Genomic DNA, 17,114 nt, shown 5'->3' with positions numbered 1-17,114 from the left:
CGGCCGCCATATTAGAGGGGGCACACTTCCTGACCCTTGGCCAATCACAGCGCCGTCTTTCCCGGGACTTGTCAGAATCTAGTTGTATACAAATATTGTATTTTTATATCACTAGATTCTGCCAAGTCTCGGATAAGACGCGCTGCCTGTGATTGGCCATTAGTCAGGAAGCGTGCCCCCTGTAATATGGCGGCCGCGATACAGACACCCCAGAGTTGGAGGAGGCGTCTACCTTTATATGTCTATGCCGCCATAGACATATAAAGGTAGACGCCTCCTCCGGCTCTGAGGCGTCTGTATCTAGGGCGCGCGCCAGCTTCCGCAGGGCAAACGGGAAGTTTCCGCGTGCGCCACAGAAGGGGACATTCGGTAGGCCAATCACAGGCAGGTGGGGGTGGGTCTTTTCGTAAATCAGCCCTTAACCCTTTAACACATTGACTGCCTAGATCGAATTAATTCGATATTAGCTTATCATCACTTGCCTGCCAAGATCGAATTAATTCGATATTAGCACATTTTTTTTTTTTTTTTTTTACTTTTTTTTTTTTTTTTTTGACCCAAAGACCAAGGAGATATGAATTTTCGAAGATCTTTACTCTCATCCACTTCCATGTTAACTTAAAACTTTAACATTTTGTATCTCGGCTCCTGAGTACTTTTTTTTTTCCCATTGAAAAATCTCTGGCATGAATAACAATAGGCAATGAAAATAATTCTGGCAGTCAATGTGTTAAGAGCCAGCCGTGCAGCAACTAGTCAGTTTGACCCGCTGTGATTGGCCAGTAGTCAACGCGCTGTGATTGGCCAGTAGTCACTTTGAGTGGCAGCTTGCCTTCTCTAAAATGGCGGCCGCGATACAGGTCGCTCCAACGAACTGCAGAGGCCAATGAGGTATCTAGGTTTCTATTTCTATGTATGACGGCGATCTTTTAGGTTGTGACCTCAGACGGAGTGAGACTGAATACCACTTCCGATTAACTCTTTCACAATAAAACGTTAAGTCTGATTCCAAATAAACTCCAAAAATTATAAACAAGCAATCGCTACTGTCTCTGTCTTCGATGTGCGGGCCAGGCTACTACAAGTATTATTATATACATTTGCAGCGAATATAGAAACATTTACTTCTACACATTGAAAGGTATCTGAAAAACATTTACCTCTTCTTTTTCTTTCAGCTAATTCCCATTAGGGGTCGCCACAGCAGACTACAGCCACCTACACTTTGTTTGATACAGTACTTAACTTGACTAAACATCTCCAAATCTGACAGTGGAGAACTATTTTGCAATTCTAAGGGTTACAGCTTTTACCTGATCAATGATCATTCTATATTAGGTTGCCCTATTTAAATTTCAGTGCTGATGGGAACACTGCAGGCAGAGAGAGGCTGGCAATGTAATTCTTGTATGCCAAGCTTTCCTCAACAGTGTGTATACAAATAAAATAAAGTTAGTTGATTGTACTTGATGTGATAAATGATAAGAGGTTTAGGTGCTATGTAGTGTGTATAGCATGACCCAAACTGTCCTTGTTGACTGTCCCCAGGCTCCTCCAGGAAGGAGATCACAGAGCACTGGGAGTGGTTGGAAGCCAACCTGCTCCAGACCCTTTCCATATTTGACAACGATGATGACATCACCACCTTTGTCAAGGGAAAAATCTCGGTATGTAGACATTAACTGTGATGCACAATTCTCTTAAAGGCCATAGCGAGTTGCACGTTTCTTCCTTATTAAATGTGACAAATAAACAATACAAAAATTGCTGGCAATTATTTAGCATAATACATGTGAATATAATGAATACAGTTCAGTGCTGTTGATGCCTTTATTCACGGTGAAAATCCACCTAAAAAGTGTGTTGCTTTATCGCAGCGTAACATTTGCATTCTGTGTGGATGTACTCATGACAAACAACAGTTGAGATGAGTGATAGATAACAGTGAGGTGTTGCAGAAGATATGGCATGATTCGGCAGGGTTGCACATAAGGTCCAGGGGATTTTAGCCACCATATGATCATTTGTCATACGTTGCATCAACTTCGCTGCAGCAGAAAACACAACATTGTTCTGCAATAAACTACCATGATGTCAAATTAACCTACATTTCTGAGAGCATGGCAGTGGTGTGTCACAGACGAGTAGAGATGTTTCTGTTGTTCTGTAAACTGCAGTTCATTTCCATCTATCAGACTGTCCTTGCCTCTTTACTACTGGAGTGTCTGTATGACAAGAAGCTTCCATCATTTACATTTTCACCTATCTTCATTTGTTCACACTCTCTTACACACCGATCAATTAAAGTACAGGTATATTTGTAAAGCTCTTAATCACTGTTACAGTATCAAAGGGCTTACACAGGCCTACATTTAACTAATCAAACAAACAAACACCACCCTTTTGTCTTTAGAGCCTCAATCAGGCAAGGAAAAAGACAAGGAAGAAACATGAGTAATGATCATAAAAGAGTGGACCCTCCTCCAGGGAAGACAGCCATGTAATAGGTGTCGAGTGGGAAATATACAAGTGCAAAACTATTACAGTAATTATCCATACTGGTAAAATGATATTGGTAGTAATAGATTAAAATTGTAAAACAAAAGAAATGAAAACAATGATGGGTGTCAATGAAGTCAACAGAGAATCTGCCATGAAATAATGGTTGACAGTGGAAAGGGTAACCACAGGAGCATCAGTGGGAGCAAGCTGCGGTCTGGGATGTAAGGTTGCACTAGATACCATATAAGGTCACTTTTCTCCCTCTCGCTCCTCTTAACTGTACACAGGGCATTATTGCTGAGGAGAATAAAAGCAAACAATCCCAGGACGACGAAGACTCCAGTAAGTTCCGTGAGGCGGAGCTGAAGATGCGTAAGCTGTTTGGTATGCCTGATGAAGAGAAACTGGTCAACTACTACTCCTGCAGCTACTGGAAAGGCCGTGTGCCACGCCAGGGATGGGTCTACCTCAGCATCAACCACCTCTGCTTCTATTCCTTCCTGCTTGGAAAAGAGGGTAAGAGTGTGCTTGTTCGCACATAATTATGCTTGTGTGCATGCTTTAATAGGTGTTTATGCATGAGTGAGATTCAGTGCACGGTGATCTCATGTGATGATTTAAAACTGTGTGTGTGTGTGTCAGTATTGAGATGGCCATTGTGTTGTAGAATGTGTGATTGACTCTGGCATATCCGGCATATCGCCCTGTGAAATTCCTCTGCTAATTTAATTCCGTCTGGCTCCATCCTAATTAGCCTTATGAACAATGATGCACTTGTAGAGTGAATGTATTGCAATATTTACCGCCTTTCCTTAAATTTACTCATTACTTCACGGTTTTGTGAAAAGCCCCTGTAGCCTTCCAACTAGCAGTTGGTTATCTACTGCATTTCCACATGTCTACCTCACTTGGTCCAACTCCCCTGGCCTGAATGACCTTTGAAAGTGTCCATATGTATCTACTATTCAAAGTATAATTAGTCTAATTTCCAACTGTATCAAACTTAGATAACCTCCCTTTCTGGTATATCTGGCCTAACTTTAACTTCATATGCTTCCCTTTTTTTTAATCCAACCTGCCCCTTTGACCTCTCTCCAACAGTCACCCTGGTGATTCAGTGGACAGATGTGACCCAACTGGAGAAAAACGCAACGCTGCTCTTTCCAGAGAGCGTGCGGGTCAGCACTCGCAACACGGAACACTACTTCTCCATGTTCCTCAACATCAATGATACCTTCAAGCTAATGGAACAGCTAGCTAACATGGCCATGAGGCAACTACTGGACAATGAGGGCTTTGCAGTCGACCGTTCTCTGCCTAAGCCCTGCAAGACACTGAAGAACGTATCAACACTCAAGAGGTATGATTAAATACATTTTAAAATGAGGTTAAATGGTTGCTTCTTAGCTTTCTGTGCATTTATCATTTTATCACACTAATATACAAACTGGATAATAATATTGACTCCAGGGATTTGGATGCGCGTGCTAAGAATGAGCGCTACCGGGCTCTGTTCCGCCTGACGCAGGACGAGCGTCTGGACGGACACACAGACTGCACACTGTGGACGCCCTTCGCCAAGATGCACATCGTAGGCCAGCTCTTTGTGTCCAACAACTACATCTGCTTCGCCAGCCGCGAGGAAGATCTTTGTCAGCTCATCATACCCCTCCGAGAGGTACAAAGGAAGGACATACTTTCATACGTTTTCGACCCAGAGACCTTGTAGTCTCTGCTTCTGTAACGTACTGGCTCTGTCCATCCCCTCCTCTAGGTGTCCATAGTAGAGAAGGCAGACAGCAGCAGCGTCCTGCCCTGCCCTGTCTCCATCAGTACTAAGAACAAGATGAATTTCCTCTTCGCCAACCTCAAAGACAGAGACTTCCTGGTTCAGAGAATCTCTGACTTCCTGCAGCGCACCCCAGACAGGCTGTGGAGTGACAGCAATCACTTGCCTCTGATTAGCCCCTCGGTGAGTCTCCTCAATGACCAGATTATTTTTACAATGTGGCGCAGAAGCGGCCAGCCGTCTAGAACAGTCTTTGTATGTACCCACAAACGTAGACCATCTGTATGTCCACAAATCATACCATCAGCTCGTGCTGCCACATGCATTCGGCGAACCACACAGCTCAGCTGACGCTGTTGCGCAAATCACAGCTCAGCAGTGTCAGCACTCAAGCTGATGCTGCTTTACCAATCACAGCTCAGAAACATCAGCACTCAGCAGATGCTGCTCAGATTAGCATGTTACAGTGATTGATTGAATACTTTATTAGATAGAGATGTTAACAGCACGAGGTACAGTCAGACATTTAGGCTAAAAGGATAACACAAAAAAGTCCTGAGGACCGTAGCTCATCATTGTTGATGTGTTGGCATTGTTCACTATATATCATTGTAGCCCAGGAGGAAAGCAATTCTCCCCCTACAGTAAGACTTACAGTAAGACTGAAAAAAAGCTTTCAATTGCCATTTTAAGATATAGGCTATGTAAGGGAATTCAAGCCAGTTAGCCTCATAACTGATAATTAATTTAGCGAACTGTCTGAAAGCCTTTTCAATTGCACGTTTTCAAGTGTTACACTATTCAATGAATTAAGTTAATTATATATTTTTTTGCTTTTTGTTTTCAATGTGTCCCAGGGCTGCCCTGGCCTCAGCTCCTCTATCCCGTCCCACCTCACCTCGTCTTCCCCCCCGACAGCAAGTGACTCCTGCCAGGGGGGGCGACACTACCACCCCGGCCTTCCAACTGCCACACAGGGCCTCCTCAAAATCTATCAGAAAGACGCCCCTGAGGACCTGGGGCCCAAAGCTGTGAGTCTCTCCAAGGCTCCACTCACCTGTCTTACCTGCACACATTAACAATTCATTTCTCATCTTCATGTGGTTTTATTGCCGTTCTTATAACACACTGGCCCTCATTTATCAACGCGGTGCAGCCCAAATAATGGGCGTACGGCGTTTTCACCGCACTTTTCGGCATTTATCAATATATCCTGACGTGGGCTTTATCCTACGGTACGCTGAGATCTCACGTCTGGTCGAGACCAGTTGTTGACGTTGGCTGCGCCCGTTTATTCCATTCTAGACCTGCAGAGCAGCATTGTTTGACTGTCTGAGAGGCATCTGGACACATATATCCACTCCAAAATGTATATCTACACTAATAAATAATCCGTGTGAAAATATAACATTTTATAAAGTAATTTAAACAAACTGCTTCATTGACTGCTTCATTGACTACAGTCATTCGGTTAAGCTTGCAGATCTGCATGGCTGCATTGGCTATTTGAAAATAGCAGATCTACAAGCTCACAACAGGTCGCATTGCGACGCGTTGTGAGCTTGTAGATCTGCTATTTTCAGCGCGGCAGCGCAGCAGTGCTTCTGCGAGAGAATTTTCGGGAGCCCCGACCATCTCACTGACAGTGGTCTCCAAACTTACAGTAGCTTGTCCTATGTTATGGAGTTATGTCATAGAGAGTTATGTAGGCTACACAACCTGGCTGGGTTAAGGATATAAACCCGACGCTCCAATATTAACGTGGCGGCACGGAATCACTGCATTCCGCCCGAGTCTCATGTACCGCTACGCTACGGACACGGACATGAAAGACAAAGTTGGGCGGGCGCGTGTGTGTGTGTGTGTGTGTGAGAGAGAGAGAGCGAGAGAGAGAGGCGTGTGCGTGTGCAGCGAGGCCAGCGGGGGAACCTGTTTCTTATTGGCTTTTCATGTCTTTGGTCGTATTCTGGTTCGTCTTCATGTCGTAAAATCGGGGCGTTTTGAGAAAATTTAAGGGCGTGTTATTTAAATTCAGCCGTGACATTTATCAACGCTGGGACCAAGTGTACGCTCGGATCAGCTGTGTAGGATGCGTTGATAAATGTGACTTCGACGTTGGTGTACGGCCGTATATATGGAAAAATATATGGCGGTTTATACGCTCCGTTGATAAATGAGGGCCACTGTATCTGTGTGTTATCCTTGCATACCTTCTCTTCGGCTGACACAGTTGTACAATTTTGATTATTGGCTAGCCTGAGATATAAGCTTTTACGACACGGGCTGACCAGACTGGGGTTCTGAAACAAACAATAAAGCATGCACATCCACTCACTAAAAATCAGGTGCCGGGCAGAGGTCAGAATCCAAAAGCAAAAGTCTGCACACGGGATCATGCTCCAAAGTTTAAAATGTACCTGTTCCTTTACACCATTGGACGTGACGCTTCGAGCCTCAACGGCTCTTCATCAGACGTATGAAGAGCCGGTGAGGCTGTAAACGTCACTTCCAATGGTGTAAAAGGAACCTATAAATGCTGAACTTTGGAGCATGATCCAGTGTACAGACTTTATTGTTTTTGCAGACTGGGGTTCTGATCACTAAAAATTATCCGTTAAAATGCCTGCAGCAGTGATGTATTTCTCCTGGTTTAAAGTGCATTAATACCATCTGACAATTGTGAATTTCTATTTCAATTTCTATTTCACAATTGCCGCAGATGGAAAAGTCATGCAGACAGCACACTGTATTGGTATATTCCCATTGCCCTTCTTCTCACCTTTTTCTTGTCACTCCTTCCCTCCATCATTGTCACCCTTCCCTCTTAACTTTGTTCTCCTTCCTGTCCCGTCCCGTCCACAGACAAAGGAGAAGATGAAAGAGGAATCATGGAAAATCCATTTCTTTGAGTTTGGCCGTGGTGTGTGTATGTACCGTACATCCAAGACCAGGGAGCTGGTTCTAAACGGCATCCCAGAGAGCCTCCGGGGCGAGCTCTGGCTGCTCTTCTCAGGTACCAGCCAATCACTGTACACAAGACTCCACAACTAATGATTGGCCCATTGGCAATATTATAGGGGGGGTGTCTTATACGGTAAAGATTTACCTTACTAAGTTAGACCAATTACATATTGTATTAATATTGCCGTAGGAAAAAACTATTGGTGATATACAATTCTATTGCCAGTTGGAACAAGCTTAATTCAAAACAAAACATCAATGTGATTGTATTTCTCTGTTGTATTACAGTTTTGGAGTAGGCTGTATGGCGCTGGTTAAAATGGAAACCAGGATTTCCACAAATACAGTGGAAAACCTGTTGATGCGAGGTTACAGTTGTATAAACCTATAAAGACAGACTACACGTTTTGTGTTGTGGTCTTCTCTTTTGCTCTTGTGTTGTTGAGTCAGAATGTGAGGTGTCTCCCATCAGCCACACAGCCTGAGAGCATCCATTTTAGCTGGTTTTCAAGGGACCACACCTGCAAGATGTTCTTGCTACCACAGTGTTTACATTGTGGTAACAAAAAAGATGCATTTCCTGAAAAGGAAAAAAAGTGTCCTTACAGAATTGCTCTGTATATATCGGTTAAAAGAAGGCATCAGTATTGCATGCTCTTGTTGACTGACCTTCCTTGTCCACGACTGCACTATTTTAGTTAAAGTTTTGCTTCCTTTCTGTATCTGTAACAGGGTGTTTTTTGTCTTAAACCCTATACAGTTGACTGGGGTCCCCCAAGGTTCTATACACTTGGAGTTGGTCCCCTCCTTTTCCCCCTCTACATCAAATGTATTTGCCAAAAATAGCCATGGCAATCTACAAAATAAAACAAAAATGATTTTGTATGGCCTGAGTGTGCCACCCCTGCACTCCAGGACTGTTTTAACGCCACTGACCTGGCCATATGTGGCAAGCAGCCACACACAGCCAACACACTGATGTGAATGTCACTAATGGCCTTAACACCGGCCCAACGTCGGCGTTAATGAGTGTCGATAAGCATCTGTGGCTCAAAATCTGTTGTAGTGTGTGTGTGTGTGTGTGTGTGTGTGTGTGTGTGTGTGTTGTGTAGAGGCCGTCAATGGTGGTGAGGCGCCGCTCACCTAACTGAACAAGCTAAGTCGCTGTCACCCATCGACAACAGTGAGGGCAGAAAGTGCATTCTCTGAATTAAATGAACACTCCAGATAGCACTGTGTATTGTGTATCCCTGTGCTCTGCTCTCTTGGTCAGTTGGGTGAAATAAAGGTTATGATGATGATGATGGGTGTGTGCAACACGTGGAAAAAGGCCCAATCATTACATCATAGGTTCATGTCTGGCTCGTCGCCTGTTTTGCCTGCCTTTCATCATTCCTAACTTTTCTTTGTAACAGTAAAATTTGCAGAGTTCATTTAAAGTAGCTGAGAGTGTAAAAATTGACCTTTACCAGAGAAGGGTGTCAAGTAGATCTGTATATCCAGTATCTTCTTACTTCCTGGTGTCGAAGGTCGTCACCAGGTGTAGGAACTGAAGAACTGTGACATGAGTCTACATTGTGTAGACGGTAGTCATTCCTGATCAACCTTTTGTGGTTTATCAGGAGGCTAAAGTCCCCCTGGCATGTGGGTTTTCTCCCGTAATCCTTTTGTTTTGTGGGATTACAATTACATAGTGATGTGAAAGTGAATCCAATAATTCTTCGGAAGAATATTATAATCAATTTCTGTGGTTGAGTACCACAATCCTAGATTAGTCGGGTAGAGTCCACTGGTGGTGTTGGTTCAAGTCTAGTACAGTAATTGGTCTCAAGAGTTGTCATTAGAATAGATTTGAATATTGTGTGGGTTCAAGTGACCATAATATGTTCTGGTATTTGAACCCGCACAATATTAAAATGTTGTGGGTTAGAGTCCCAGTTGTTGTACAAGCAGTTTCATTGAGTTTCCCTGGTGGTGTGGGTTTATCTTTAGATCTCTTTTACGCCGTATGTACTGTACAGTAAAGCACTTTGAATTGCCTTTGTGTGTGAAATGTGGTGTACAAATAAACTTCCCTTTCCTTTTGCGGATGTTTGTTTTTTGTTGGACCTAACCACAGTGATGGGCTGAAAGCTGAACTGAAATCAAGCCTGGAACTTAAGTGGAGATAAGACAATGGCTTGAATGTTTTAAAGGAGACAAGTGAAGCCCTCTTTGTTTTTTGAGTCACTGTGTGTGAATTGGAGTGTTAGTCACTGGATGTGGACTTGTGTGCGTCAGTGTCTATTCTGTGAAGAGCTGAAGAAAGGCTCTCTGAGTGTTGAAAACACTATGGGAATCAATATATGAGAGCGATAATTGTTGCTGGTGTTGATTTGTGTTTGTACTCTGGCCGTCTGTCCTGCTGTCCCCCTGCCTGTTTCAATGTCCAATAGTCCAGGGGATAGTTCAGTCCACAAAAACACCCTGTTAAGCAAAAATGTATAATGACCCAAACATAATTTCCTGGTTGCTGTGGCAACTGAGCAGTGTTTTCATCTCATGGTGTATCACGTGTGAACCCTCACCTTCATGTCACTCTAAAAAAGGATTTTAAAGCTGGAGCCCTTAAGTCTGTTTCTGATTGACAGTGTCTGGGTAGGCCACAACACAATGTAAAGACTTTTCACCTTATTCTGTTTTGTTGGTTCTTGGCTCGCTATCTATGGAGCGACTTTAAAAGCGACTTTAAAACTGCTAATATGTGTCATTAAACACTGCAGCGCTCCTCCTCGCCTCTTTAGTTGTCATATTTCTTTTGTTTACTTCTCTCTGCCGGACTCCTGGCCTGTCAGCTGACAACCCCTGACTAAGTCATGTGGCTGAACCTGAGGAAAACAAAACGTTGAACTCAGCATGGTGTCACAGCAACAAGGCCTGTAGAAGTGTAGTTAATGGAGAGACATGTAAAGTCAACTTAAGTACCTTTTGAAAGGTCTCATTGATTAGTGTAAATACTTTATAATGGCACAGAACTAATTAATAGGAAAACAGATGGGCTGGAATTCATCCGAGCTAGAGCTTCTAGTAGCCAAGAAATATATGCTCTTTGGATGAATGGTGCTTCTAGCTTCTTCTTTTTTCCCCCCAGAAAATTCCAAGGCACTAAAAAAAAAAATATTTAAAAAAATTAAAAAGTGTTTTAACTCATTACTTGCCAGTAATACAAAAACATAATTCAAAATGTTTTCTTTATTTTTGGGGGTTTTCCGTTTTTCCGTTCGTCACAAAGAACCAGGAGATAACATTTTCATTTTTTACAGACTGTTCTAGAGAAACTCTGTCAAGAGTTTAAGAGTTAAAAGCCTTTGGCTTACTACATTAATAACCCATTTAGACCTGAGGCCGATTCTAAAAACGCCTTCTAAATCCTACCTAAGTTTTCTGAAAAATAAAAAAAGTATCAGATCTACAAGCTCAAAACGTGTCGCCCCATGGCCTTTATCAGGGCAGTAAAAACAAAAAGCATGGTGCAGAAATATGTTCTGCACCAACGTGCAATCTTTTCGATTTTGTTTGAATGCCTTGGACTTCTCTGAAGAAATATGGAGCTAATCTATCCTTGGAATGAATTCATTGTGTGACCTTTTGAAAACAACACATAAGTATGTCTAAAGGATTTATGACAGGCTTTTGTAATAAGTCAGCTATATTTGTGCAGGACTAAAAAGTGGTATAATAATAATGATAATGAAATAAATTATAATGTAACACAGGCAAAATGCAGAGATCTGAGAAACAAAAAAAACGGTTACATAATGAAAACAAAAGAATGAAAATAGATTATACGAAAATCCTGTTTGTAAGAATGTTTTTTTAAGAAGTGATTGATGATCAAAGGCAACAGTCCGAAACGGTTTCCCTGATGCTTCGTCCCTACAGGAGCTCAGAATGAGATGGCTACCCACCCAGGTTACTATGGCGACCTGGTGGAGCAGGCCATGGGTCGCTGCTCCCTGGCTACAGAGGAGATCGAGAGGGACCTGCATCGCTCCATGCCCGAGCACCGTGCCTTCCAAAACGAGATGGGCATCGCCGCCCTGCGCCGCGTGCTCACCGCCTATGCCCACCGCAACCCCGGCATCGGCTACTGCCAGGTACACACTGCCCCGCACTGTCTCACCACAGCAATAACCTACCAAATTCACACTGCAGCCCTTTTGCTCTTGTATCTTAGATGGACATTCCCAGCCATGAAGCAATCTGTTTAGGATTTGGTAGCAGCAGATATTTACCATCTGTGCCGGGGGTTTTAATGTGGTCCTCTATGGTCCTTTATCTTGTTTGTCTTGAAGTGTAAACAAAAGCTTTGGGTGGATTTTCTGAAGCGGATTTATGATTTCCAATGTAATTTAGTAGACCCAGGATTTTACTGTGCACTAGCTCTGCTCACAGGTGGCTAATTGAAATAATAATTTAGCGTAGTCTCCCCTTGTCTCGTGTAGCCAGACAATCGGAGATCTCCGACAACTGATATGGTGTCAACTAAGTATAATAAAGTGAAGGATGTGACCAGATGCGTCGGTAGGCGGAGATCTCCATTCGTCTGGCTATGCAAGACTAAGCCTCCCCCTGAAACAAAAAAGAACTACAACAATTCAGTTCAGTTGTTTTTATTACGAAGAAAACCGGCTGTGGAACAAAACCTACATTTGTCTCCCAGTAGCATTGCATTGTAAAATGTGCAAAGAAAACACAGATATTATAATTCATACTGTATGAATATACTGACTCTCTTTCTCTCTGGGTCTCTCTTTACTTTCCGTAAGGCGATGAACATTGTGACGTCTGTGCTGCTGTTGTACTGTACTGAAGAGGAGGCCTTCTGGCTGCTGGTGGCTCTTTGTGAAAGGATGCTGCCAGACTACTACAACACCAGGGTTGTAGGTCAGTTTGTGGCTGTGCATGAATGTACCTGTGAACCCCAAAGCCTGGCATAAATAAATAAAAGGATGTAGCAACTACTTTTAGGTTTGTAACGTCTACTGTCCAGGTTCTGGGATTTGGAGTCTTCTGTTATTTACTGTTGGTTACTGTTTGATCCAGGAAGTTAAGTTTATTATTCTCCTTAGTTTAAGATGTATTGATGAATCCAGGTATAAGTTATATCCTTGATTGATTATTGTATCAATTCTGTCCACCTTCCAGCTCACTGGCTTATTGTTGGGGTTTTGTGGCATGGTTTCAGGCATGTGTTGTGCATCATCACTGTCGGGCAAGAACCTTGTATCTCCACCATACTAACCTTTTTTGTTTTTTTAAAACTTTTTTTCATGAATTAATACATTTATGTCAGTGTCGTGAAAAAGTAGCGAAAATAGCTGATCTACAATCCTAACTAAACAACACAGCGCGATGCACCACATTGTGAGCTTGTAGATGAGCACTATTTTAGAAATTGTCACCTATAATGACATGCCCAAAAATAGGGACGCCAGGTTAAAACTGGTTAAGTCTGTCTAGAGGTTTTATAAATATTTGACCAATGAAAAGTATTAACAAGAGCTTGTGACTAAATAATAACTACAGTATAGTGGGTCCATTGGAACACATTTAATTCTTATTTTTTCCCGACAGCGATATCATTCAGTGTGAATGTTTTGTCTTGCCTGTGTGTGCAGGTGCCCTGGTGGACCAGGGCGTGTTCGAGGAGCTGACCAGAGAGTGTCTCCCCTTGCTGTACGAGCACATGCAGGACCTGGGCGTCATCTCCACCATCTCCCTGTCCTGGTTCCTCACCCTGTTTCTGTCCGTCATGCCGTTCGACAGCGCTGTGCTGCTGGTCGACTGCTTCTTCTACGAGGGCATTAAGGTCATCTTCCAGGTCAGTGGTTGGTTATCGCTGGTTATGCTGTGATGATGGGAATGCCGAATGGTACGAGGCAGACATACTCGCCGTGAACAAAAGTGAAGCTCAAGGTCACTGTGGTGTTAAAGCAGCGATTATTAAACCTTATCATTTCAGTGATCCCCAGTTTACTACGCATTAGGCCACAGACCCCCAAAACGCTTAGAGTATAAATGGGTGGTTCCATTTGTACACTCTCAGAGTTGCCAATCATTTAGCTGGGGACCCCCTGGAACTCCCTGGAACCCGGTCAAGGACCTTTTGAGGGTCCCGAACCTCACTTTGAGACCACTGGCTTAAAGGATGCTACTAGGTCATGTGTGTTGCTGACTACAGTGTTTTCTGCTGTAGTCTTGGGCTGAACATATCAAATATTGCTGTATTTTTCATGCTGCAACAGTTTTACATTATTTTGTGTACTAGTTCAGTGTTTATGTACTGTATTTATAGTGCACAGGAATGCTACGCACACCAGTCCTTGTAGTGGTGCCAGCCCACAGCAAAGGATCCAACAGACATCAAAGTGGCCGCACACACTTTTTAACCCAAGCGCCAAAGTTTATTATGGGCACAGAGAATTATAGTGCAACAAATAAGTCTGCAGCCAGCCCGTGTTCGAATCTGACTCGAGGCTCTTTGCTGCATGTCATCAGGCCTTGTGTGTGACTGTGTATGTCTGTCCCGGGCATAACCGTTTGACTTCAAACTTGGCGCGTGGAATTCGGACTGGTTTCTAAAACAAAAAAAAACTAGAATGTCTGTATCTGTCTGTCCACGGGTCTGTGGAGGATGCACCAATTCTCTGTGTCTGTGGGGAGGTGTAGGCACCAGCTTCCCTGATTGGCCAACCCGACCCATTGGCTTCATGGATAAGATAAGACCTTAAGATTGGCCGAGCTTTACACATTTTGTGCCGTTGCACCAATATAAGTGGTAGCATGTACAATGGAACTCTGTGGGTCTGTCTCCCATTTATGCCCATCTACATAATCTACATAATCAAAATGACAAAAGATGAATGTTACAATCCACTACCAGGAGAGGGTCCAGCACACTGAGTTAACTCCAAAACCTTCTACTTCTCTCAGTACCAACCGTATATAATTTCTGCTATATACACATGAATCATGATTGTAGCCCTCAGCTCCAAGTGCAGACATAAATTGGGTTTCAAAGTTTCAACTAATTGGAATAGACGGGAGGAAATTGCCTGAAGCCTGCTAAAAATACATCTGTTGATTCAGCTTTCACAGTAAACATTCCTATAGAGCCATAAATATTTACAGGCCAACTATAGAGCAGCAGACATTTCTCGTGACCGTGAATAAAGACACAGTTAACATACTGTCTTTGCAGTGCTGGCTCCAGTTTGTGGAATGTGTGTATAACTCTTTACATGCCCTATCTAGAGATGGTAAGGAAATGATTTGGTAGAATAGTTCCGATCAATCAAATGTCCTACCTCCATCTCTAGGTGGCGTTAGCCGTGCTTCATGACAACATGGAGACCCTTCTGGGGTGCAATGATGAGGGCGAGGCCATGACCATCCTAGGACGGTATGTGTGGAGGGACTTTGTTGACGACTAGATATTGGTAACACCTCACATAGGGTCCCATCATCATTAGAGACACGTATACAGTAAGATCCTCAGTGTTAATTTAACTCTGAGAGCACCCATCCTTACGGATCCATTTGGTTCCACTTGTACACTCAGAGTTAAATACTGGATTTGACCAAATAAAATCTGTAGATGAGTGGGTAGAGAAGCTGTCTGGGAATCAGAAAGGTCACTGGTTCGACCCTCGGCTCATCCAGTCAAAGTATCAAAATGTACTGGAGCGAGAAATTGAACCCCTTACTGCTCCCTGCCTGTGCACTCATCTGAACCATCTTAGCAGCCATCTGCTAGGTGAGGCAGTAAAAGTAAATTCACCTTCCCTGGGGAACAGAAAATACTCCCTTTTGTAATAATAATAATAATAATACATCAGACTTATATAGCGCTTTTCTAGTACCCAAAGTCGTAATGCTGCCTGTTAAACTGTAAAGTCTCATCTGACATTCTTTGGAAAGGACTGACATTACAGAAATATGGGGCTTACACTCACCAAGTGACTGTTTAAATACTTTGCTAATTGAGTGTCTGTACCTCTCAGCTATCTGGATAATGTTGTGAATAAGCAAACGGTTTCCCCGCCCATCCCCCACCTGCACGCCTTGCTGACCAGTGGCGACGAGCCGCCTCCTGAGATTGACATCTTTGAGCTCATCAAGTCCTCCTATGAGGTCAGATTTTATACTTTGGTTTAATGCCACGTTATATAACCTCATATTTGGTTTAATGCCACGTTATAACCTTTGTAGAATCTGCCTCAGGTTTTTAATGGGTTAGTGTTGTCCTCTATCTCTTGTCTTTCCCGGAACAGAAGTTTGGCAGCCTGCGGTCTGACGTCATTGAACAGATGAGGTTCAAGCAGAGGTTAAAAGTGATCCAGTCATTGGAGGACACAGCTAAGAGGAGTGTGGTGGGTTCCTACGTCAGCAATTTGCTCTTGGCACAAGATTCAGATGACGATCATTTGCTGCTGTGCTTTGGCAGAGCTCTGTTCATGAAAATGGTGGATTTACTGCCCTGATTCAAAGATCTAGGAATACATTTCAGTTTATTGACCTGAGATCATCTGAATGATGTTGGAAATTCTAATTACCATTATAGAAATTTAAATTGTCATGAAGCAAGTTTGTCACAATTATTAATGATGATGAATAATTATTAGATAAATGATCTTATTGTGTTTTTTCTTAGGAAAGGAGGGGTTGAGAGGGCAAAAAGAAAATGAAACAAAAGCTTTATAGCACTTTGAATTTCTTTGATTATTAATTGTGAAAAACTATGATAAATGAATTATAAATGATCAGTTGTGCGCCCCTACTAAGATGTTTCAGGTATTTATAACTGTTTGTCTCCACAGGTTAGAGCCATCATGACTGAGTCTGCCTTCAGTATCGAGGAACTGGAGGATCTCTACTGTCTCTTTAAGGTGGGGGAAAAACATGTTCAAAGAACTTGTGGATGCTGTTGGTTTGTAAGGGAAGCTTGTTTCCGCTGCATTAATATGACTATAAATATGATCACTGACATTAATAAACATTCACAACGCTACCCGGATAATTGACACATCCGTTTTAGAATAAATGAGAAAATTCTGTTTGAACACTTAACACATTGACTGCCTAGATCGAGTTAACTCGATATTAGCTTTTCATCACTTGCCTGCCAAGATCGAGTTATCTCGATTTTAGCAAAAAAAAAAAATTGTATCTCGGCTCCTGAGTACTTTTTTTTTTTCATTGAAAAATATCTGGCATGAATAACAATAGGCAGTGAAAATAATTCAGGCAGTCAATGTGTTAATAGAAATAGACTGTTTTGTTCCAGTATGGTTGTAATAACTATTGTAATAAATGTCCTCTTTATTCTTGTTTTGGAGGCAGACCAGCGCATATACACTGACACCTTTGTTAGAGGGGCTATGTTTCATCTCTGGTAATTAAGGAGCAATGCAAAGGGTAGTAAACTGGACACTCTAATGACGACATGCATTATCAGTTAATGGTCTGTAAATGTGTGAATATTTTGTAATACCAAGACTTTATTTATGAGAATATCATGAACGTGCCTTTTCTCCTGTTCTTGCAGGCCAAACACATCAGAAGCTGCTACTGGGGGGCCAGTTCCACGGCCGCAGAACGCCACGACCCTAGCCTGCCTTACCTGGAACAGTACCGCATTGACCTGGGCCAGTTCTCCCAGCTCTTTGGGGCCCTGGGCCTCTGGGAGTGTGGTGTTCACTCTGTCACCCTGGCTGCGCGTCTCTTCCGCCTGTTGGACAAGAACAAAGATGGGCTCATCAACTTCAAGGAGTTTGTCACTGGGCTGAGTGAGTTTAAGAGTGATGCTGTTTGATCGGAT

The 17,114-nt window shown here is 42.9% G+C and overlaps 1 protein-coding gene across 2 annotated transcripts in view; it reads left to right on the top strand.

The window, feature by feature from the left end:
* The window catches only part of tbc1d9b (TBC1 domain family member 9b), a 30,023-nt gene that overhangs the window by 3,016 nt on the left and 9,893 nt on the right, over positions 1 to 17,114 (top strand). For both annotated transcript variants that reach the window (XM_084042031.1, XM_084042030.1), the window contains exons 3-17: positions 1,549 to 1,667; positions 2,790 to 3,018; positions 3,604 to 3,862; positions 3,973 to 4,180; positions 4,277 to 4,474; positions 5,149 to 5,322; positions 7,154 to 7,304; positions 11,174 to 11,388; positions 12,061 to 12,178; positions 12,913 to 13,115; positions 14,614 to 14,696; positions 15,298 to 15,427; positions 15,568 to 15,666; positions 16,114 to 16,182; positions 16,842 to 17,082. In XM_084042031.1, coding sequence (XP_083898157.1) covers positions 1,549 to 1,667; positions 2,790 to 3,018; positions 3,604 to 3,862; positions 3,973 to 4,180; positions 4,277 to 4,474; positions 5,149 to 5,322; positions 7,154 to 7,304; positions 11,174 to 11,388; positions 12,061 to 12,178; positions 12,913 to 13,115; positions 14,614 to 14,696; positions 15,298 to 15,427; positions 15,568 to 15,666; positions 16,114 to 16,182; positions 16,842 to 17,082 — 2,496 coding nt within the window. The remainder of the gene's footprint in view (positions 1 to 1,548; positions 1,668 to 2,789; positions 3,019 to 3,603; positions 3,863 to 3,972; positions 4,181 to 4,276; positions 4,475 to 5,148; positions 5,323 to 7,153; positions 7,305 to 11,173; positions 11,389 to 12,060; positions 12,179 to 12,912; positions 13,116 to 14,613; positions 14,697 to 15,297; positions 15,428 to 15,567; positions 15,667 to 16,113; positions 16,183 to 16,841; positions 17,083 to 17,114) is intronic.

Source organism: Gymnoscopelus microlampas (genome assembly GCF_963454915.1).
Source record: "Gymnoscopelus microlampas genome assembly, chromosome: 18".
Lineage (NCBI taxonomy): Eukaryota > Metazoa > Chordata > Actinopteri > Myctophiformes > Myctophidae > Gymnoscopelus > Gymnoscopelus microlampas.
The sequence above is the reverse complement of the archived record's forward strand: the minus strand, read 5'-3'. Positions and strand labels throughout refer to the sequence as shown.